Genomic DNA, 23,718 nt, shown 5'->3' on the forward strand with positions numbered 1-23,718 from the left:
GAAGCATGGCTCATGCCTTTAAACGCAACCAAATGTAATGTCATGGCATTTTCCCGCCTTCACAATTAGATTGAGACTACCTACTACCTCAACTCCACCCGCGATGCCTACTCATTGTCATACAAATATCTAGGCCTGCACAGGACACCATCGCTATCATGGATAACACGTGATCTGAAGCCTCACCCGCCCTGGGCTACATGAGACGTAATCTCGGCTACTCGTCCCCAGACATAAAAAGCTAGCATATCTCACGTTCATCAGACCTAAGCTTGAGGTCGCGTCAGCTATCTGGCACCCGTCACAATTATATCTCACCGCAAACCTTGAAGTCACTCAAAACCGCACTGTACGATTTACACCTCGACCTATGCAAGACATTTCAGCGCCACCTCAATGAAAAGAGACCTCGACTTGCCGTCCCACGCATCACGCCGCATGATATCTCGTTTGTGCCTTCTCTACACATTTAACAATATTGACAATCCATACTTGTCTAGTGTTTCTGTACTTTTAAATGGCACATGGAATTATAAATGGAAAACAAAAGAAAAATATGGCAATACAATCCAGCTGAAGACATGTTTCACTATATTTGTGCATGGGTAAGCCTAACTATTCAAGGAACAGTTGGCAACTGTGAAATAAACTATCTGGTAATGAGCAATTAACCACTTCAACAGCTAAAGCATTCCATTCGCGGACCGCTAGGGAAAAAATACAGGAACGTATAGCGGAGCGATCGATACTCGTCTAAATTCTTAGAATGCTGCGTTCTTTCGTTTCTATGGGTTGAAATTGAAGTGTATCAGTTGCGATCAATTTTAGTGGCTCCAGTAAGAAGGCAAATAAACCTGAGTTGTGTGTTCTTCGCGCGGGTATTAATAGTGCTAAGACTGCCAGTCTCTTTGATATAAAGTTCGGAGGGGGAGTCAAGTCGGCGATACCTGTTGTAGACAAATCTGATGGTCTTGCGTTGGATGTTTTTGAGTATGGTAATTAAATTTTTTATCTGGGGTAATCAGCATATTATGTTGTACTAAATGAGTGATAGCACGGCGGATGTATATGCAGTTACTTTTTTGACTATTCCTGTTAATCTCTTTATCTTCTGACAAGCCTGAGGGCATCGTAACTGTTATCTATGCCCATTTGTAGGCTTTCTAAAATATTTCCTTCGCCATAGCAGTGCGACGAATATCGGGATACACACGGGAGGAAGCGAACTTTGAAGGGCGACTGACCTAATGCTTCGGTCAGGTATATATCGCAGATATAGTCAGCGAAATACCGCAGATATGCAGGCGCCTAAAAGCAGCGAAAAATACAAAGCAAAGCTCTCTCACATTCCTTTTCGAAATGCCAATCTCCTCTTTTCATACGCTGGTCAGTGGAGCCATATATATGACATGTCTGACAGGACGACATATTTGATTCGTCTCTCTGACTGACGAGTGAAGCGCGTCGCGTGCTTGTGTCGTGCGCGCTTTTCGTTTTCGCTCACGAATACAACCGCGCAAAACGGATTTTTGTTCTCTGTCTCAGTCCACGTAGACGCTTCACACTGTTTCGTGCCACTCGTGCACTCAAGCAACCGCGAACGCAAAAAGCGCCTAAACACAAAGAGTGCGCAAACACAGCCACGCTTACGAGCATTGACCTGCTTTTCTGAGAAATGCCGGAGAGCCCTTTGGAAGGTCGACACTTGGCACGGACGGCTCCTCACCGATAGTAATGTATTGTACAGAAGTAAAGATGGTATTGTAAAATATCAACACAAGATTACGTGTTTTATAGATCAAGAATGCAGCTCCAGTTTCTTGTTGTTCTTTATTTTTTTTTGACATATTTCTCATTTTGCCTCTCAATTTTCCAACACAAGACCGTAATGCCGGTGTTGGCAAAGAGATATACTACGGAGAGAACATCCAATCAGCGACTTGCACTGCGGTTTCACATGGTGGACATCCAATGCTGTTCATTATTTTATTAGTGTCATTGGGGCTAAGTAGCTCAACATCTTATGAAACAACACCCACAGCTCATTCGCACCAGTCACGACTCCGTTCTTGCATTTGCAATACGGTGGTCAACGGTTTTCCTCTGCAACGGCTTCTTGACGCATTATTTTCTTCCAATCGTTTCAAAAAGCCCATTTGGAGAGTTGGGTCCCAGTGAACGTGCTGCAATTCTCGAAGATAAAGATCCCTTTAGGCTTAATCGCACAATTAGCTAAAAGTGATAGAACCCGAAAACGCTGTTAGTAAATATTGATTTCTCACGAGAAACCCACGTCGCCAAACGTGTCGGAAAAACACGAACGCTATCGCGTCAAGTGCATGTTAAGCGGAGTCTAAGCGTCCTCCAAGAATTTTTAAAGTGGGACTTTCACGACTACGTTTTATCACAATGTGTCCTGAGCTATCACTTGAGAACTGGGGTTGACAGTTACTGATGAACATCTTTAACATTTGTCACAGTGCCAATAAAGTTTGCTGTATTATGGATTTTCTGAAGTGGCCCCTCGAAACAAATGAGTTCTGGTCTTACCCTGTAGAAGGGCTCCCTTAGATTGATACTAACAATCTACAAATACCCTTGGAACTGAATATATGCCTGTGTTGTAATTTGCATGTCCCAGTGTCTGCGCTTTGTTATCTGCGTTTTGGTATACCATCTAGTTATAGCTGTAGTTAGGGACACTTGACGCAGATCGTTCATGTCAAAATTGAAGAGCAGCGGTTCGGAAACACCCCTGTGTCACTTCATATCTTAAAGGTTGTATAAGTCGCTGGTTATATTGCTTAACCTAGCTACTTGATAACGGCCCTGAAAACAAAACACCGACACCAGTGGCACTCCGTACTTTTAGGTCTGAAGATCACTTGCTATATTTCTTATGTGAACTACTTAATAATGGCCCTAAAATGAAACAAAAAGTGCTTAATATGGCCATCCTTTTCTTGATAACTTTGCATTCACTGTTTTTTATGTATTATCTCAAAAGCCCTTTCAACGTCAATGAGCTGTTCTATAGCACTTTGGATCGGGGATACACTGATTATAAAATCAAATAATGTTCTAGGTTAAACTTGATGGTTAAATTCAACATGCTCATGACTTAATGTCACATGGAATGTGTGCAAACAATGAAGCAGTCAGAGCAGATGGCCTGTAGGTAATCTGCGCTGAGAATACTGGAGAATTCTGAGGAGCACAGACAAAGGGTACAGTTTATTCAAAACACGTGCGACATTCTCCGACATTCTCACGACATTCTCCGTCGTAGGCAGTGCAAGCTGAAAGCACCAATATTATGGCACCTGTGCCGTTATGCGCCACTTGTCTACAGGTCGCTCGTGCGTTACTCACAGGCTACGTTTGCTACGAAGGTAAGGAACAGTATAGAAATAACTGTTCAATGTTTATTCTCAGAATTCGTAATTCCATTCCCTCGAGTCATCACTATCGTGTCTGCGCCAAAGGACACTGGCGCCATGGCGCAGTTGGCGAGCCATACCTGTCTTCGTTCTTTCAGGACATCTTAGCATAAGAGGCCTCGTACAGCCAGTGTAACACAGCGTTCATCTTCTTTGCGTCGTCCTGGGGTACGTCCAGGTGAACTATCGCTTACTATCGCTATGCGGCACATTTGAATACTTGAAAAAAAAAAAAAACGACAAAGCTAAGATATCTACATTCCTTCTTGCTCTACTTCTGACCCACTTATTAATTTCCTCTATTTCATATTAAATTCTGGGGCACGCTAAGGCAAGACACCTTTGTTTACCGGCTGTTGCAGAAGGTGATTATGACTGATTTCTCTTTCCGTATGACGAAGTCGACTACATGCAGCCATTAGTGATCTCTGTTTTACGCAACATCATTTTGTGAGTGACTACTAAATCCTATCATGGTACGCATATAACATCCGCAGCCTTTATATGTGCCTGATGTTGCTATTCTCTTTTCCATATACGCACACCAACGCTAAGAGCAATTACGGTGCCGTATATTAAGCTGCAATTCAGTCGATGTACCTTGCATGATAAGCACACGCTCGCGTATTGTTCAACTGTTTTCTACCATAAACTGTTTGCTGCAGAAAACCATGCAAACATTTTCCTTTTTTTTTTTTAGAACAACGCTATTGTGCTATATTGTACTACCTCACCAAAGCAGGCAACTTCAAAGCAATCAGACGTGCGAAACAGTGTCTCTTACATCTGAAATTATTGCCTACTCATAGGAGCAAAGAGTAGCAAGGTGTGCACACTTACTATTAGCAGAGCAGTAACTGCGTCGTTATCGAAAGTTTTACTTCGTACCCGTTGGGGCTGCGGATAAAGACAGCGAGACCAATTCACAGTACGTGCATGCCGATGTGATAAAGTGCAAGAACACCACGGCAATACATATACTATGGCGAGGCAGGCAAAAAGTAAAGAAAAATAAAGTGCCTCTGCCCGTGCCACTAAGTATAACTGGCTTAACCACGGCAATACATATAATATGGTGAGGCAGCCATAAAAGAGAATAAAATAATATGCCTCTGCCCGTGTCACTAGGTATAACAGGCTCAATCGAATCGAATATAAAATAATTGGTCCCGAAGGACAAGCTTGGTCTGTGTTTGCACCTGTAGGCGAAAGAACCCGAAGGTTCCAAAAAAATGCGGGAATCTCTACGCAGCGACCCACAGCCGGAGAGCGGGCCCGGGGAGATCCCCGTGATCTCCCCTGGGAAGTAGAGGGAAGGGATGGGAAAAGGGAAAGGGAAATGGGATATCGGGAAAGGGTTACGGGATTGTGGGAGGGATCGGAGCAGCTTCGGGATTTCCTCAAATGATCCTGATTCGATTCGAGCTCCAATTCCTTGGCCTCACTTGAGGGCGAGCACTCGTTTTAGCCAATGCACGGCCCTCGGCCTTCAAGCGCATTCACATCCACATCACGTTCGCCGGGTCTCCGGCACATGAGACAGGCTGCTGGGTCACTTTGGGGTTCCCCGTCCCCCAAGTCAGGCTCCCTCGCCCCGACTGTACCAGGGCTACTGGAGAGGCGCATTTCGCCGTACTATGATTCTTTCAGCCCTACTCCAGGTACTCCGAAGCGGTGCCCAGAGTTCACCCTGTTATAGACCCTCAGTGGTTTCCATTCACCGTTTTCTCTCCAACATAGTATGTTTGACGGCTACTTCGCCAAGTTGGGATACCTGGCCCCATCCGGGTTGACCGGTCTGATTATGTCCGCAAAGATACTCGTGCGCGCACCTACAGAGGTACGACACTAAAGGGTCTCCACTCCCCTTTTTTGGCCCTGAGTCAGCGAGCCGCGAATCCCTTAGTACTTCGCGAGCAGCGCCACCGGGCCCATGGCAGCGGGCTGGGCTTTCCCTCGGCAGGCACTACCGCCCAGGAACAAGGGGTCTCGAACCCTCGCCTGAGGCCTTAGTTAGCAAGCCGCGGTTCCTTGCGTACTGCGCGTGCAAAGCCACCTTCATGTGGCCGACTGGGCTTTCCCTAGGCCAGCTCAACCAACCTCGGTTCTGCGAGGGGTTGCCCCTGGAGGAAATCCAAGTCAGCGAGCCGCGGTTCCTCTCGTACTACGCGAGCAGCGCCATCGTTCCCTTGATGGCCGGCTGAGCTTTCCCTCGGTCAGCCGTACCGACTCGGTTCCTCGTAAGGGGTCTTCACTTCCCCCTGCGTGCAAGCATATGAACCAGCCAGCCGCGGTTCCTCGCGTACTACGCGGCTGAGCCATTTGCCCTTGACAGCCGGCTGGGCTTTCCCTCGGCCAGCCAACTGACTCATATCATTGCGGGGTCTGACTCCCCTGAGTAGTTCTGCGTTTTCGTTGAAGATACTGACAGTGAAGGACACGGTGTGCTTTAGCACCAACCAAAAATGCTTTAGCACTTTGTGCGACCACTGTTCTTTTCCCAAGTTTCTGGCTTACTAGAGATCATGTAGGCTACTTTGACACCGTCTTTTTCGCCTTTTCGAGCCTAAAGGCAAGTGCCCCAGAACATGGACTTGGTTCGCCCCAGCCGCGGCCCCGCGAGGACCCGCTCTCCCTGGCAGCGAAAACCAACGCGTTTGCGGCTGGGAGATTCACTTTCTCGCACCGAGGGGTACTTTTGATCCAACATACGGAGTCAGCTAACTGCATTTCCTTTAGTACTGTGCAGCTACGCCACCGTTCCCTAGGCGACGGGCAGGGATTTCCCTCGGCCTACCGACCACCCCGTACATTGGGAATTTTGTTTGCTTTTAATCGGATTCCACGTGCCAAGTCCGAACCCCTTCAGACTTGCCACCGTGTTAGGCAACGGGCTACGTGGGCGCGGCACGCTCACAATGCCGCAGGGAGTAAGCTGACAACCTCCTCGGGGATTCGCAACCCCTCAGTATGGGTTCCGGCTGCACCCATACTGACCGCTGGCCGCTGCAACTGGACAAAGCCTAGCAGCCTTAACCGCTCCGGCCCATCCAGCTGGCGGGGGGGGGGGACCTCGTGCAGGTCGCCAGATTGGATTTGCCACGGCAATACAGTAATCACAATACTCCCAAGAACTAGGAAATCAAATTACGTAAGAAGAGCCAAAGGCTCGAAGTAAACAATAAAATAAAGGCCCGCACTGCTGCACTTCTTTAACTATTTGGCTTTAGATTGCCTCTCTGGTAGCGCTCGATTGGGAGCGGCGGGTAGCCAAGCATGCTATACAAGTGCATAGTTCTATACAAGTGCATAGTTATGCGATGCGAATTCCGCACAGCTCAGTTTCTCTTCCGCCGCAGTACTTCCTTGTGCTGCAGCAATGACAAGGACGTCATTTTCTAAATTGTAACGACTGATATGGATATTATTTAGGTAGGCGCAAAACAATAAATAGGTTAAGAGCATATCATGAATAGTTAGAAGGGTAACTACAGAAGTAACTTTAGTTCACTAGCCGTCTAGTTAATGAGACTTCTTGTGCAATCTGCATACTAGAAATGCCAAATAGCTCTCTACGACGCATCCACTAGCTTTATCGCAACAGCTAGGGAGCCTGGTTCACTGCTTTTCGGCTGACCATTAGCATCGCACAGGGGCGCGTAATTTCGATCTCTCAATGGTAGGGTACCGGAACTTCTTCCTCCTCTCAGGTTGTATATGTAAGCTAGTTAAACGATGATTGCGGTGCAGAAATGTGTCTAAACACCACCTAAATGTAATACAGCCACTGAAGGTAAGAAACAAGTACCGAAATAATTACAGAATTACGTAGTGTGAGCGGTACCATACCATGTTGCCTCCCATCTCGTAGACGGCTGCTTTTACTTTCACAGCAACTTACAAGTAAAACCCTCACATAACTGAGCCTAAACGAGAACACACCCCACTGAAATATGTTGGTGATTTATTTTATTGTTGTCAATGGTAAACACGAGTGCAGAAAAAAGTATCAAGTGGATTTTAAGCTCTGTTTCGTGTTCGAAAACGCAGCCCTAATCCACTGCGCCACAGAAGCGATGAGAATTACAGGGTTTAATTGCGCTCTTCGTTTTAAGAGTATTTCTGCCATTTGTGGCCAGGTGACGCTGCTCAGAAGACCCTACCGTTGAGAACACGGAATCGCGCCACCGGGACGAGGTTATCATTATTTAGTTATATCTTCAGGATCTTCGTATTGGACTCGCATAAGATGTGTGCGTGTGTAAAGAAATTATTAGTGACTACATTGCGGCAGCCGTGGCAATGACAAAACATTTTGTTTATAGGCAGTATTAGAACAAGCAGGAGGGTGGGTGGGTTCCAGGCATCCGGGAGGGCCATAACAGTCCTGAGCATTAAGGACGAAAGAAGTCTCGTGAAACTCGGCTGTGTGGGTACGTAGGAGACCATGCTACAAGGATGAGATGTGCTTGTTGTGTTCGATGCAGTGATTGCATGAGCTGACTGTCATGGTGTAAGGTATTAAAACATGATGTTGTGAAGGTAAAGATACGAAATTCAGTGGCGAGGAGGGAAATAAAGTAGTAATTGGAGTTTCGTGGAGGAGATGCTAGAGTACTATAAGAAGCTTGAACGAATGAACCAAGTGAAATGACTCTGGCCAAAACAGCTAGTGTTATTGTAAGCTTGTCAGAAAAACAAGATTGGCCCTAAAACCATGTTAACATGTTCTCTAAAACCTTATCATGTTCTCTGTGATGTGCTGCACGAAGCACTGCTCAGTGGCTCTAAGCGCTTCCTGTGTCTGCAAATGAGAGGCGAGATAAACAGTGATCATATTTTAGGTATGATGACCAGTTCACTCGAATAACAGCGCTTGGAGATTTTTTAAAATTCCGTCGTCAGTCCTCAGCAGAAATACAAGGAAAACACTGTCATCACGTCCTTTTGTAACAACGAGACACGGCTATACGCGATATAAACATTGGTAGGGGTTACCTTAGTTAAACCGACTATAGTTCGAAAGCAAAAGCTTTTATGTTGTTTTAATTCTCAATGTAATTGCTGTTTTTATTTATTTATTTTATTCAGTGATTGTGTGGGCAATACATGGTACTGCCCGTGGGGCAGGACAAAAGGAGGTAATTAGTCTCCTGACGAGGTCCTGGCCCCACTGGGCGCAACAGCAGCGGGTACAAAGTACAGGCAATGCACATGCAACTACATACAACAATCTTCACCGTATATAACTACACATGAAACAAAAACACTGAGTTAAAAACTATCACCGCAGTACAAAATACGCATTCAGACACGTGCCAATAACAAAACATAAGGAAATGTAACAACAGTTATGAAACTCTGGAACAATGTAAAGGAATAACACAATACATTTCGATTCCGCATCTACTTTAGTCATGTATTTGGTTTTCTATTGAAGTGAAAAGAGGTTTTATTCTCCGTTTGAAAGTTGGCAGACTTCTACTTGTTCTTGCGATATCAAGTATGTCTGGGTAATTATTACATAGTTTCATGATTTGATGATCAATTGTCTGTTTAGCATAATTAGTCCGAGGTTTATCTACAACAATGAAAGTCCTCCGCAGATTGTGACCAGTAACCCTATTTAGATTATGACTAGAAAATCTATTATAATTGCTCGACACTTCAGAAAATACGTACACAGATAATTTCTGCTTATATATATCGTGGAAAGGTAGGTTATTATGTGTTGCCATGAACGTTACGGTGTCTAAACTTTCCTTATATAATGCTCTAATGGCCCTCCACTGCAGTGCAAATAGTCTGTCATTATCAATCTTAATTCCGGTACCCCATACTAAACAACAGTAATTAAAGAGAGAGTGTATTAGTGAGAAATAGAGCTGCTTTTTGAGCCTGACAGGGATAAGATTTCGACGTGGCTTCTTAGTGGCTTCGGTGATTAAATTTTCACAACCATTTGCAAGCATGACTTCTAGAAGTTATTTTGGTTGCTCAGCTGAAAAAAGGTCAACATTGAAATCACCAATGACAACAACGTTCCATTTTTTGGCGTTTACTAAAACCAACATTCTCTCAACAAAGCTAAGAAAGTTTTTAAGAATGCCATGGGGAGGCCGGTAGAGTGCAAGAACTAGTACATTGTGACACACAATCGCAACTGTTTCAAAATCGATACGATACTTACCTGATATAAACGTTCTGTGTCCATGAGCCTGGTGACCTGCAACATCAGCTGTACATTGGCGCCATCTGGGAGCCACTCCGTCAAATACCTCCGCAACAGAGCCAGTATGAATAATTTGGAGGTGCGATTGGTACCTTGATTCGAGCATCGGCCTGCCTATAACTACAAACGAGCAAACTACATCTGTCCACGTTCCGCTCTGCCGCTCCTTGCTCTATTTACGTTCCTTTTCTTTCTACTGCCACTGTATAGCTTGCATGTACACGGAATATAATCCTGGATATCGTATGTTTTATTGACGTAACCGGAGGGAATTCGGGGAAATTACGAAGTTTTTTAAGCTTGCTGGTAGTCGTAAGGAGCGAGCGAAGTGACTTACGAAAGGCAACCATTGTCTCGCTTGGACTTTTTGGGCAGTCCTGACTGAGCACGGCCCATGATCACCCGGTCAGTGCAGTTTATCACGTCTAGTGAGCGGAGCAATGATTGCACAGTATGCTATGTGATCCTCTCAAGCGAAATAATTCATTAACCCGCTTCCCTGAATGCCGTCACGTATTCTCGCTTCTCAGCTGCCCTTAGCGCTGCAGTTATGCTTCGCACATTCATTGCGGCATAAGTTGTATGTTCAAGCACTTTAGTCGCTTTGCCGATCAGTTACTGTGTAATCTGATGTAGGAGGCGAAGTCGCGTTCAGACTGCGCGCTCTAGCTCAGTGTGGTATGTGGAAATGTGAATGTCACTTATGGAGGCCGGCAACACAAAGGGCACAAATGCAGAATCCTGCCGTGATTGCCGTTGGAAAGTAGGAAGTGGTCGCAACCTAAATCGTGTGATTAGAACGAGGTGACGTCAGTAATCTGGAATAACCCCTCTGAGCAGCGCTTTCTCTGCCAGATTCGATAGTAAAGCTGGCGATACCAGAACCTGCTGCTCAAGTGTAACATGAAGTATAACTCCTCAATATGTTCTTGAATTGCTTGATAATTATTTTTACCATGCGGGTAATATATGGCGAATGCCTTTCTTGGTTCATGGGTGGAGTGGACGAAAGTATCGGCAAAAGCGTCAGCCAAAAATGTCGACTGGGCGTGTCCGCACGAACTGTCAATTATCATATAGTTAGTGTTAGAAATAGATATTGATGTAGGTATAATAATATGATCACACCCACGCATTATATATATATATATATATATATATATATATATATATATATATATATATATATATATATATATATATATATATATATATATATATATATATGTGTGTGTGTGTGTGTGTCCTCAATTCTACCTTGAAGAAGGACGGTACACCGTCCGTAACAGTTGTTAGAATAAAATAGGATCATCGGGAAACGTTATGTGACATCCTGTTTTGAAGTCCCCTGGGCCAAATACCATAGTTGACGATAGTATAGTAGTGATACTTGGTGATAGTGTTAGTGTCAGTTGCGATGCCGATGGTAGTTATTGACAGGGTGATGATGATGGTGGCGATGACGATGAAGATGTTGCCAGTCATAGTGATGATAATGATATGTTGACAGTAGGGATAGGGATAATAATATTTCGTATAGTGATAATGATGATAATATTGATCACGTAACGTCCGGGTTTGAGAGGAAAGAGGAAGGCGCTCGCATCTCCACTCTTAGACTTAGGCGCTAAACTGTTTTTTACATCTCCCAAGGCCAAACGCACAGTTGCATCGAATCAATCCATTAATCACGTTGAGAAACTGAGCAAATTCACCATACTCGCATGCTGTCCGGCACTAACTGTTGACGCAAACAGCCGAAAGGCGCAGTTATTCTCACCCGATTAGTGCGGTAGTGCTGTGCGCAGACAGCGTGATATTTGCACATGCCTCGCACCAGCTGAAAAAAGAAGCGAAATCACACTTAATGACCTATCGAACATTTGCGCGACTGAACAAGGATAAGTGAATTATTACTTGATAATTCGCTCAGAAATCACTGGCATTCGGAATCAGTTTAAGTGCTATCTAGATCAATTTTTGAATTATGCTACTTCATTCAGGGATTGGATAACACCGAGCCAGGACGACGATCGAGCCCAATCCACGCTGCTAGCCCTCTGGCAGTTTGCACGTGAGGCAGGCATTGACGCCAAAATGTGACCGCCCTGACCCAGCTACTCATCTTCCAGGCCTTCGTGCCAGCTATACTTATAATTAACGATTACTCATCCACTCACAACTTGAAACAAGCTGTAATGTTCTTCAAACCTTCTCTCCATACACTTTCCATAATTCATTTTAGTTAAAACTGATAGAAAAGTACTTCTATGCTGTTATTTTTTACTGCTCTCAGGGGAACAGGTTGGACTACTGGGCACCGGTTCCATGGACTCAGCCTCTTGCGTCAATGTTCACGCTTTAGCACACTTAATAGATAGCATGACTACAAACATCGCTATGGTACTAGCTGTAAGTGAGTAGCCGCTACGTAAATTTGGTAAGATAAAAATTTGAGAACGAATGCGAAACTGAAACTTAAAAAAAAAAATCCGAGCAGCAGAGCAGCAGGAATAGTAATGATACACAGGGGAAGTTATCGAACGTACGTTATGTAGTTCGCAGGATAGACATAGGTCATTTTTTTACTTACATTCATAACAAATGTCAACCGGACCTTGTATCGAATTATGATATCTGACGTGCAGTCGACGAGCTTCTTTGACGTCGGTCGCAGCACCAATGCCATGTCAGCGGAGGCTGCAATGCGAATTCCAGTTTATATAATTTCAAGATGCTGTACGCTGTTCGATCCATTTGCGTGAAATAATCGGGTACTTCGTAAGAAATATGCTATTTGATGAAAAGGCACTAAATGTTAGCAATAAAAAGTGGTATTAGCAAAAACAAAACAATTTTTTTTGAGATGCAGTGAGAAGTACTGGGTTGAATAATCTGCACATCGCAGCATACCTACTATCACGGCACCGTTAGGGTTACTTAAAATAAGTTGAAAATAGCATTATTGTAATGACGTGCTTGTTTTGTTCTTTGCTAACAGCAGTCGAGAAGCAACCCGGAGTCAGTGAATACGCGTTGAATATATAAAAGCGCGGGGGGGGGGGGGGGAATTACACTACGGAATTACCTTATTGAAATCAATTCCGGCCTTCAGTGAGCATATGTTACCATTAAACTGCATTCAGACGCACCTCTCCGCAAAAATGGCCATTTTAACTCGCCGAGAGACAACTAGTGAGGAGAAAGAAGTTGAGGGACCCTATCGTTGAGAAAACTAAATTATGCCACGCCCATATCTAAGTTAACTTGTTCAATTAACGTAGCAAAGATGGCGTGACGGACGCAACTGATATATTAAGTTCAATTAACGTAGCAAAAACGACGCGACGGACGCAACCAATATTTAAGTTCTCTGCTGTAAGTAAATCAGAAAACAATTTAATTAATACTGCATTTCAATTTGTGTACTGCGCTGTATGCTCAAATAAAGCGTAAGGCTTTTATTGACTTGCTTATTGTTGTTTTATGTTTTAGTGGCGTACCCGGCACATCACTTTCTTCAGTTTTCAGGGAACAGCAATACGCGCCACCGCTGTCGATAACTGCATGGGAACCCCCTCCCCCCCCCCCCCCCCCCCCCAAAAAAAAAAAAAAAAAAAAAAAAAAGATGTGGTACTCGCGATTGTAGACTCGACGGAAATGCTCAGCAGGTGTCATTGTGCTAAGTTCGACTTAGATATTTTGGAGCGTAGTGTTTATGGGGCCCGTTCTGCCTTTGAGCTTCGTCGTTGGTGTCGCTGACGGCGTTAAGCGAGAGCCCCGAGCCACAAAAGCATGAGCCACAGACAATTTCTGAGAAGAATAATGACACATGCGAGTTTTGCGCTGTTTATTGCCTCAAGCCATAAAGGAAGTTAGGAAAAAAGGCAAGAGTTGTAAAATAAATGATAAAAGGTTAGCCAGCCGAATGAAGTCGAGGAGGGAGCGGTGATGAGGCCCGTACGTCCTGGCAGTATATGAGGATGAGGATGGGTTGTTCGTCGGGAGACCCGCTGCTGCCATGTGCGGACTAATTCTTGTTGGCTTTAGTCCAAGGCAAAGGGGTGAATATCTGCCCCATGGTTTTCGCAGACAGGAGCCACGGCATTACAGGGCGGCTTGGTGTGCATTCTGCATGTACAGACACAGCGAGCGCTGCGCCGTTCGACACCTCACCCCCCCCCCCCCCCCCTTGTGGCTCTTCTTTCTATTCTTATTCTCTTTGGCGCGTGATGAAAAATAAAGCGCCTTGTAACTGCACATGCATACATACAAATATTGCTCAAATTATTTGCTTTAAAATATCGTAACAGCGCTTAAATTGCTGCGCTCCAATTTCGCATTAAGGGGTATCGTATTCTTTAGAATACTTTATTCTTCAGATGGTTCAGACAGTTCTTTGGCAACTATCACACTGCAGCCGACCTTGTGCATTCATTTTAGCCTTGAGCAGAAAAATACCGGTACGAAAACGATTCGTCGCGTGGCTTTATTTAACGCAGAAAAAAAAAAAAAAACACTCGATATATATCTTGTAGAAAACAATTTATTCAGAAGTTTTTGAAGGTGCCTACAAATGATTTTGTCACACTCAAGAATCTTCAACCAATACCTAAATACTTCAGAAATTACTAGTATGTTAAGGGGAAAATAGCCTGAGTAACTCTAGGCTTTAGTGCCAACATCGTGTCTCCGATTCCACTCGTATCCGAAGTGCATTTTCATTTTAAATTATTCGCTTAATTTACCTGAGACAACCTGTACATATATATTTATCATCTGCAGCTTCTTGTTCTTAACAGAAAGCGCTTTTTATCCACCACCAGCCGGAAGAATGCTTTTTTCTACAGATTTACTATTTTAGCTTCTGCTTCACTTATACTGCTCTCAGAGAGGGTCAGTGGACTGCATTGCAGGTCCTTTGTAATGAGGCGTTTCAGACAGCTACCCGTTAAGAGCGCGAGAAGTGCTTGTTATTTTTGCTGGACTATTGCTGTCCCACTTTATTGAGCACCCTAAAAAATCGGCTTACAGCTTCTAACTGCGACAATGTTTGTTCAAGATTCGACGCTTTATACTCATGTTAACAACGCATGTCAAGTCAGTTTAACATTTTTTTAATTAGCATGCCAAAATAGTATGACCTGGAAATATTAACGACACTAAGAAAAACAACTAAAGTTGTTATTGTCAGATAACTATGAGAAGCAATAGAATATACATATGTTAAACATATTACAAAGCACAGCACGCATTTCAACCGCAGGGCCAGAATGCATGGTTTCCACAGAACTACAGCTAATAACCTCACGGACCGCGCTCTGGTAAAAAAAAAAAACGCTTTAACCTTCTTTGGAATCGCATTATGGGCAGCAAAAGAACTGAGAATCGATCGCGTACTACTCTTTTTTTTTTTATGCTTCTCCATTAGTTATCTTCAAACATGTCCTTTTATATTTAATTTGTCGTTGTTGCTGTACATGTGCTTTTAACCATGCTTTCCGTTGATATGTTGCCAGTTGCTGGCATTTTTTTCTGACAGTTCCTCGCCATGAATGGCCTGGAGGACTGCACTACGCTCCTAATAAGAAAAAGAAATCACTATAACTAGCCGCTGTGTACTAACTAATATTCCATATCAACTAGACTCTATATAACAGATGTAGTCCTGCAACAATGGGCCTAATCACCACATACACACAAAGACATGGACTGGCTTCAAATGTAACGTAAATATAATGAACTTGCCATCACTTCTCGCATCACTTGCTTTACGGTAACGCATGATCTGTCATTCCAGTGCATCTTAGAATGTATATCAATGAGGTCCGTTGTCACATGTTTAAAACATTCTTAGTGCCGGTTTTGCAGAGTTTACATTCGATTAATAAATGAATCAATACAGAAGCGAAAATACTTTGTGAAATTCAGCGAGTGCAATAAACCGCATCGAACTACTGCTGCAGTAAGAGACTTAACGAAGCATCGGTATAACTTCCATAAAAGCCTATTCCGTATAGTGTTCTCCATTATTGTCGAGGATCATTGAATGGTCATTCGTAATCCCCGCTGTGTTTTGATGATGTGCCGACACGCACACGAGGGCCCCGCAAACATCATAATAAGGTGAATATATGAGTCCGTCAGAGGAGATGTGCGTAGAGAACTTGGTCACTAGACGAACAACACGATGTTGGCCGCGATCACAAATCCCACGCAGATGAAGACCTTGAGCAGCAGTCCGAGCCAGAGCTGTGGAAAACAAGAAACTGTTTAACTAATGCGTTTTATACGATGAATATGAAATACTTTTCATTTTCATCTTGACTTGTTATTTTCCTTCAGGTCTGGTAGAGTGCGCGTGAATCCCCAATGCTGTCATTCGTGATATCACTGTCAGCCTTCTCAGCGTGGAGCATTGTCATGTAGCGTTTCAGTAGCGCCTCGCATGACTTCACCGAACATTGACCAAGCCATGACGTTAAGATTACTCCAAGCCATATAACGAGAAAACTTCTCGCTATGAAAGGTATTGGCGTAACAGACCGTAAAATATTGACTTATGAAATCCATCTTTCGACGCAAACCTGTCTGAGGGTATTATCACGGCGGGAAAGCTTCGAGCGCCATCGACTCTTTGAATATTGAAACTCAAGCAGACTAAAAGCTGAAGAAAGGCCGCTACAGCTTCTCTAAAGAGTACAATTAAAATAAGACCCCATGCAGCCATGGGGCTATTTCCGAAATGGAGCAGAGGGAGTACGCATGAGACGATACGCAACAGCGGATTTTCTCTTTCCGTTTTCTCCTCACGACGTGCGAGAAGCAGAACAGCAGGCACCAAAGTTTGTTTGTTTGTCTTTTGCAGCGATCGAAAAAAAATACTCATTTTTAGGCAGCAACTCTCTCAACGTCCCCGCAAAGTGAAAAGTTACGTCATCATGCCGTGGCATGAAACTGTGTTTAGGCAACCAGCCTCATGTATATGTGCAGCGAAGTCGCAGGCAACGCTTGTCTTCAATCATGTGACATGTAAATGTGTGACAAAGCTGGCTGGTGCAGTGTGACAACGTGAAAGTCGAAAATGTTTATGAGTTTCGCCTTTATCGAAGGATGCCAGTCGTGCCCATATTACGACAAAAGGTTTTGCAGAAGCGCTGAGAGATGAAGAAAGATTCTGACCAGTTCTGAGCCGCGCACGTTTCCGTACAGGTGCAGGAAGATGAGCGGCGTGTTCGTATAAGGCAGCAGCAGCACGCAGCAGGACTGCATGGCCACGGGCAGCGCGAAGTACAGCTGGTTCATCTGGAACCGCTCCGCCTGCGCCGTGGTGCGTCATCAAATTAACGCCTCTGAGTTCATACAAGTACATTAACCAAGCGTATAGGCCTTGACAGAGCCTCACGTACAGTACCGCAACATTCGGCTTGACTGCTCACAGCTGCAAAAATTGGCACGTTGAAACTCTGCGGCATTCTAAAACAAGCTAACGTGAAAAAAGCCCTGGGTGCAGATACTGCCCTGACGTTGTCGTTCGTTTAGGGAATGCATACTAGTTGGAAAATACACAGTGCGCCGATTTTGATTGTGATCGAAGAGTATATGTGAAAGTACGATAAGACGCATTCCAATACTCTTCATGGGTTTCGGATCTCTCGCATTTCAAGAGCAGCCTTTGCCTTGTACTCAGCTTTTTCGAGGACGCAATGTGTGTGAAAGGTGCGCTTAAGCGGAATGCCCAACATCATTAATTAATGCGCACGGACCAAATTCATTCATGGCCAGTTGTGCTGTGTCATGCTAATCAGCTCTTCCTTTCTTATGGCGGAGGGGAAGGGAAATGAGTTTTTAAGTTCCCGATGACGCTTCATGGGCCAGCAGTGCTTCTAACAGCAGGTCGCAGCATCCTTAATGTCAACAGTTGGGCGAGTCGGTATTTTCTGGAGAAGTACGAACTTGAGATTGGCACGAGTAGACGATACAACCCGCAACCAAATTTTCATGAAGGGGCTTCGAATATATGTACAGAGAAATACAAACACCAAGCGAGTACACCCGTTATTAAAATATAAAAGCAGAAAATTTTCTCCAAGGAGAAAACATTTGTTGCCTGCTAAGAAACTAATTTCCTCATTCCTGGGAAGAACCTAATAGGGGCTATTAGGATAACCATTGTCTGGCTTTTAACGCGTAGTGCCTGAATATTTAATGAATTGATCAGAATGCATGAAAATAACTATGGCATAACCAGAAATGGGCACACAAGGACAATGATTCTTCTTTCCTTCTTGTGATGCATAGAAATATGAAAAGGTGCCGATCGCAGTTCAGAGCAATTATACGCTCTCTGAGCCAAGCATTTCAAAATTTTACAGCTATACTATGCAATTAGGCTACATCATCAGAGGTATAGTCATATACGCGCCAACCGTGTCCTTCTTATACTGAGTTCAAAATCTCTGATCCGCCGTTTTGTAAAAAAGGCCTTTGTAGATGGTAAGCGTGGGCGTCAGCCACACTGAAAGGCATGCACGCCCAATTAGGGTCGTGCCTACACGCATGCAGAACAAATTTATAAGTGAGAATATCACTCCTTCTCAATCCATTAGTCTTCCCTGCATGCCGCTGGCCCTACATTGCTCTAAAAATATCTATAATGCTTAGGCGGCTCTGGGTGAGGTCCACCTCATGCCTAAAAAATACCCCTGGCACCCGTTTAGGTCGCGACAAACTGACATCCAATCCTGAACAATTAGAGACGCATGTTCGCCTATATTCCTTGCATAGGAGGCCTTTACATTTACTAGCTAACTGACGCACTCAAAGCCACTTGTGACTTCGGCATAGCCGGGACCATAAGGAGCAGGAAATTGTCTTAGCAAATAAACACAGGCCCATCTAGAGATGTTTCAACTGTATCGAGGCTGTAACTGCGTGATGGAGCTGCAATCTAATCGCCAGGCTACATCACGGGCTTTTTATAAGCTATTCCTTCATCCTTGAACCTCGTTCTCAAACCCCCCCCCCCCCCCCCCCCCCCACAATGCCCTTTTTCGTCTGCAGAAGTAACACATGACAATTGTATGTATTGCGCCTACAGGCAAATGTTTATCTCGTTGGCACAATTATTGGTTTTAGAGCAGCTTGCCTATTCAACTGTATCATTATTTTAACCGATCTTATCTGAAAATAGCCCTTGCGGCCAAAGTCATGTTTCGAAACTATACCCAGCAGCCTCGTCATGCTTAGAAGAAACGGATTTACATAGTTCCTAAACTAGGGAACTCGTTTGCGTGCATGCTTAAGTTCAAAGACCGGGGACGCTGCCAGTGAAGTTTTTGTGGGGCCATCTTAAGCAGCAATACTGCCGCTACACAACATGCACATTCACGTGCTCAACACATACAATACAACATGCACATTCAACATTTTGAATTCGCTTGATAGCCAGTGCAGCCATCAGGTGAGCAGTCTGGAGAAGCAGAGAGCCAAGTTGACTTTCTGGTAGCGCACCTGTAGGTAAGGAACCACCTGGAAAGCTTCATGGTTGCTTATGCACTACCCGCTTACCAAGTGCGTCATTGTGCCGACGTTATCAATGCTGACGGCGGTGCTGTCCATCTCGGAGACCAGCGCTGTCGCGGCCATCAGCGCCACAAGGCACCAAGCAGGGTGCACTTGTGGACCCATGTGGGATATCAGCTTAGTCAGCACCCACGTCGACGCTCTAGAACGCTGCACATGTTACGCTCCTTATAGAGTAAGCGTATTTATTCGAGTGTCCATTGCATTTTTTGCCTGTAATGGCATTGCGCGCTGTTTCACATTGTGTTTAGCAAAAAGTGATTAGCAGGGCAAGCTGGATAGAAGAAGTGGATGCCTGCGTATAAAAGCGACCACTCAATAAAATCTCTGAAATTCGTGACTTGTGCAGTATGTGGTCCTGGCTACATTGAGAGAAATGTGACCAAGAGGAACAATCTGCAAAACCTGAACGGGCCCCTTTAAATCGCTTAACTATGCAGATGCCGGTCGGGTGTTTGTGCTGAAGAACTAGCTGAAGAAGCGTAGTCACTGCGCATTGCTACGGATACAGTGTCAGTTGCTCTAAACGCTGCTAGGGTCTAATTCAAAGGATGCTAAAAATAATATATTGAAGGAAATCGTAGCATAGAGTCGCTTCAGTTCAACTGGGTGAACCAAATTAAAGCTTTTGAGCGCCTCCACACATACCATAATGGAAACCAGGCCTTTCGAGAGTTATCTTCAAAATGTTTTCTTTGCATACAAGGATTGAAACAAGAATGTGTCTTGGTGTTTGGCACGAGAGCAGCTATTTCCTAAACACCCTGCGGAGAGTCTACAATTATTATTCCTTGCATTCTTATTCATTCCTGCATGCCTCTTAGTCCTACTGGCTTTCATACCTAAAGCTACGTGTTCAGTAAGAGCAACAAATTTCACTAACGGACATATATCCCATTTTTCAGTAGTGCTAGGATCAGGGTTCCAGTCAAGGTTATCACGGCTCCTCCAGCACCTTAAAACAGGAGCCGAACGGGTGCCGACGAGCTGCGGTCATCCAAAGCTCCATTGTGCCCGCATTCTAATTCATCTGGACGCAAACTTCTCGCCTAACGCCCCTTGACAAGTGACAAGCTCCAGTGCTGCGCCGCAAGGCAGCTGTGCCGTGCAGGGAAGCCTCACCCACCAGTCAACCTGACGGGTACCCTCCTCTCCCCACTCGCGCCGCTATAAGACCTCTTGGGCCGCCGCCAACTACTGCCTCCGTATTGGGCAGCTCAAGTGGCAGCGGTTTCCTGGTCTGTACAAGCAGGAGCGCTGCTGCTTGGAGACAATCCAGAGGGCCCATCCAGTGCTGTGCTGCTTGACTAGGGGGAAAACGGCGGAATTTCTCAGGCCTTCGCTGTGCGAAGACAGTTGCGTGTAGCCAGTAGCTTTTGGCCTCCGTGAAGATGCTGTTCTGTTTATTACGATGACTGTAAATATTGTATTAAGCCACTTTTCGCTAACCTTATCTCATAAGCTCGAAGCTTTGATACCCGGACCCGAATCGCGACACTAGCTTCTTTAAAGTGTAATAAAAAAAATTTGAAACGAAACACTAGTTAGGTCGAACATGAAAAATCAACATTTTACTTGTACAACAGCTATCATATACATTAAATGAATTAAGTCCTGCTTCCCTGGACATTTTTTAACGGTGATGTGACTGTGGAATGTTTGTTCTACCATACTTTGATCAATATCTTGATAGTATCTAATCTTCAAATATGCAATGAATGTTTTATTTTTATGTTTATCCTGCGCTCACAACAAGGCATAAACATGTATTGTGAGGCAACTTCGGAATATTGTAAGCTATACGAGCATATATTGTTTGGAATGTCAATAGATTGCAAACTTCCGATCATAGCAAAATCTTGCTTCAAATGTTTTTCTTATGTTCGCACCTATCTTTTGATGTTTTGCTGGAAAACCAATGAACCTAGTTCTTGAAAATGAAAACCATAAAAGTACAGGTGTCTTGAGGGTGGATTCGTGAACATATAAATAATTATGGCGGTGTTATAAGATACCCGAAAACATGCGCTGATAATAAACTTCTTGTTAAAGATTGCATTTGTGTTGAATTCGGTAGTATATACGTAGTGTTCAGATATATATTATATATATCCGAATGCTGTTAAAACTGTCTTTCCAAAACCATTGTGCTGAATTTGAGTAAGGACATGCTAAATGTTGGAATTTTGTATTAGGAGCTGGCATATTGCTTCTAACCATGAGATCGATATAGACTCTGCAGTCCGCTATTTTTTGTTTGACTGCCCAATTCATTTTAATCTTTGAGATACCAGATTCTGACTTTATTTCTTATTACTTATTTCTTCGAAATCTATGTGAAGCTCTTTTTACCTGTGGTTATACATTTAAAAAAATGCGTCTATTCAAGGCGCACCTCAGTTAACACAGAAGAGACGGACTCCTCCCTGCTGCGGGAGTATGTCAGCTGCGCTGGAAAAAATATGGCTGTCGCGACGGCGGTTACAATGGTTTCCCAATGCCAGTAGTTTTATTACAGGCCAGAACATGGCGCCATCACAAGGTGTGCCACATGCTCCTCTTCGCATTTCTTTTTTGGTGTTTTCCAGTTCAAAAAAGCTTCGGTTCCACGAGGACGATCTCTGCGATTACAAAGTGGTCCCATACAATGCAGGCCAACTTCTGTATTTCCTCAGTATCCGTTTGAAAGGTTTTTCTCTACTTTGGGAACGTATGGACGTAAATCTGAGAGCTGCGGGGGTTCCATAAGCTCCGGACAAGGCGGCTCAAAGGCAAACCTTCTAGTCTGAACTTTTAGGACCGAAGCTGAAAACCTGCCTCCTACTGTATGCACCTACCTCAACTACCAGCTGCAGGGCGCTTCCTCCAAGTCTGACCAGCACCAGGTCCCAGGGCAGGCAGCGCAGCACCAGTCGCCATCGCATGCCGTCGTCGGCGAGTATGGGCAAGCCCAGGCCTCGCACGAGAACTGTCAGAGCCACAGCGCACAAGCAGGACGCCGTGGTCGAAACACCTCTGCGGAAGGGAGCGAGATCAAACTCACAGCGGTGGCACATAGCAACCAATAATGCGCTCGTGTGATAAAGGCTGCGCGAAAGGCGAGCGAATTCAAAGAACTATATCAGACGAATGAGTCGTAGAGTTTTAGCATTTGCTCTTAGAAACGTCCAAAAACGTTCCACTTCAAGAATTACATTACTTGTCCCCTTTTTAGGGTTTAGGTCCGCTCTTGCTAAACTTTTTAGATTCTACTTACTGCCCATGAGTCAGTGTGCACTAAAGTTCGCCTGAAAACTCTAGAAGACATCGCCCACAGGTCAATTTCTGCCATCCACGTGCATTATCAAGAGCATAAAACCAAACTTACCCGTTAAGTATGTCATGTTCCATCGCAAGTGATAGGCCGATTAGAAGAAGCGACGCGATGGCAATGACTTCCTTAATCCTGCATAAATGTTAGTAAATAATTGGCATGTAAAGAAGCAAACAAACTTTGCTTTTAAGTAAAAGCTTCTACCACAAACTATATATATACATACACAGGGTGTCCAAGCTAAATTTAGCCAAGGGTTAAAAAATAAAACAATTCAGGCAGGACAGAGAAACCACTTCTATACAGCTTCCAGCCATCTGGCACACCACAGGCAATTTCTTATTTTGCCATTAACTGATTAATAATTAAGACAAGGTTTCTAATTTACTACCTATACACTTTAGGTAATAAATGTGATTTGCAAAGTTGGAGAGCACCTTCTGAAATCCGCATTCCATTGATTTCCTATAAAGAAAGCCTCACGTGCATCTTTTTTCCAAACCTTTCAAAAAGACCGCGAAGTACAAAAATATCACGTGACTAACGCATTCGTGCGTCACGAATGTGCTGCTCTCGATCGTGGCCTCAGTGAACGAAATCAGCTGTGGCCGTGACTCGAGAGCCAAGTCCTAACGGTAGGCTATGTTGGCGATGGCTGCAGCCAGCGGGGAGAGTGCGCTGCAACTTGCACCGTCACGTGCGCCGACTGCCTGAAGCGGACTAAGAAACCACCCCACACACGTGTATATATATACCCCGCACCTCCACCAAGTGAAATGGGTTTTACTGAGGGTTCAACATGGAATATAGCCCTCTGTAAGCTGCACGGCGAACAGCACATAGAAAACAGTCCGTTAAGGCACAAACCAGCGAGCTCGAGCAGCACAGCGGCCCTTCGTCGCTCTCTTCCTTGTCTTCATGACATCCGCTCTTCGTTTACTACAATTTGTATATATATATCCGAAGTGAAAAAGCCGGTGATCCAGAGTAAGCAAATAACTTAAGGTGGTCACGGCAAAAAACACTTATAATACTGATGTTTCGGCCGGAGTCCGGCCTTCGTTGGAGTGAACAAATCTGAAGTTGGAAAGAGGCTTTTAAGCCAGCATCTATCAAGAAATATGACTAGTAACAGAGCACAGAACACA

General features: G+C 44.4%; 2 protein-coding genes across 2 annotated transcripts in view; one reads left to right on the forward strand and one right to left on the reverse strand.

Moving 5' to 3' along the window:
• Nucleotides 1–23,718, forward strand: part of LOC146202211 (uncharacterized) — a 140,856-nt gene that overhangs the window by 19,603 nt on the left and 97,535 nt on the right. The window lies entirely within an intron of this gene.
• Nucleotides 15,847–22,647, reverse strand: LOC146202213 (solute carrier family 13 member 2-like). The gene is made up of 5 exons (XM_084600422.1): nt 22,625–22,647; nt 22,095–22,272; nt 19,243–19,407; nt 16,855–16,992; nt 15,847–15,924 (listed from the first exon to the last, which is right to left on the reverse strand). Exons 1-5 carry the CDS (start codon nt 22,645–22,647, stop codon nt 15,847–15,849), a joined length of 582 nt encoding a protein of 193 aa, XP_084456548.1.

Source organism: Amblyomma maculatum, chromosome 1 (assembly GCF_055883805.1).
Source record: "Amblyomma maculatum isolate TAMU_Amacu chromosome 1, ASM5588380v1, whole genome shotgun sequence".
NCBI lineage: Eukaryota > Metazoa > Arthropoda > Arachnida > Ixodida > Ixodidae > Amblyomma > Amblyomma maculatum.

Excerpts from the sequence above, each read along its gene's own strand:
- LOC146202213 (XM_084600422.1), bottom strand. The coding sequence starts at position 22,647 with ATGGAACATGACATACTTAACGG. Across the intron at positions 19,408-22,094 it reads CCCTGCAGCTGGTAGTTGAG|CGTTCTAGAGCGTCGACGTG; the intron begins GTAGGTGCATAC and ends TAACATGTGCAG. Across the intron at positions 15,925-16,854 it reads ACGTGCGCGGCTCAGAACTG|CTCTGGCTCGGACTGCTGCT; the intron begins GTCAGAATCTTT and ends TGTTTTCCACAG.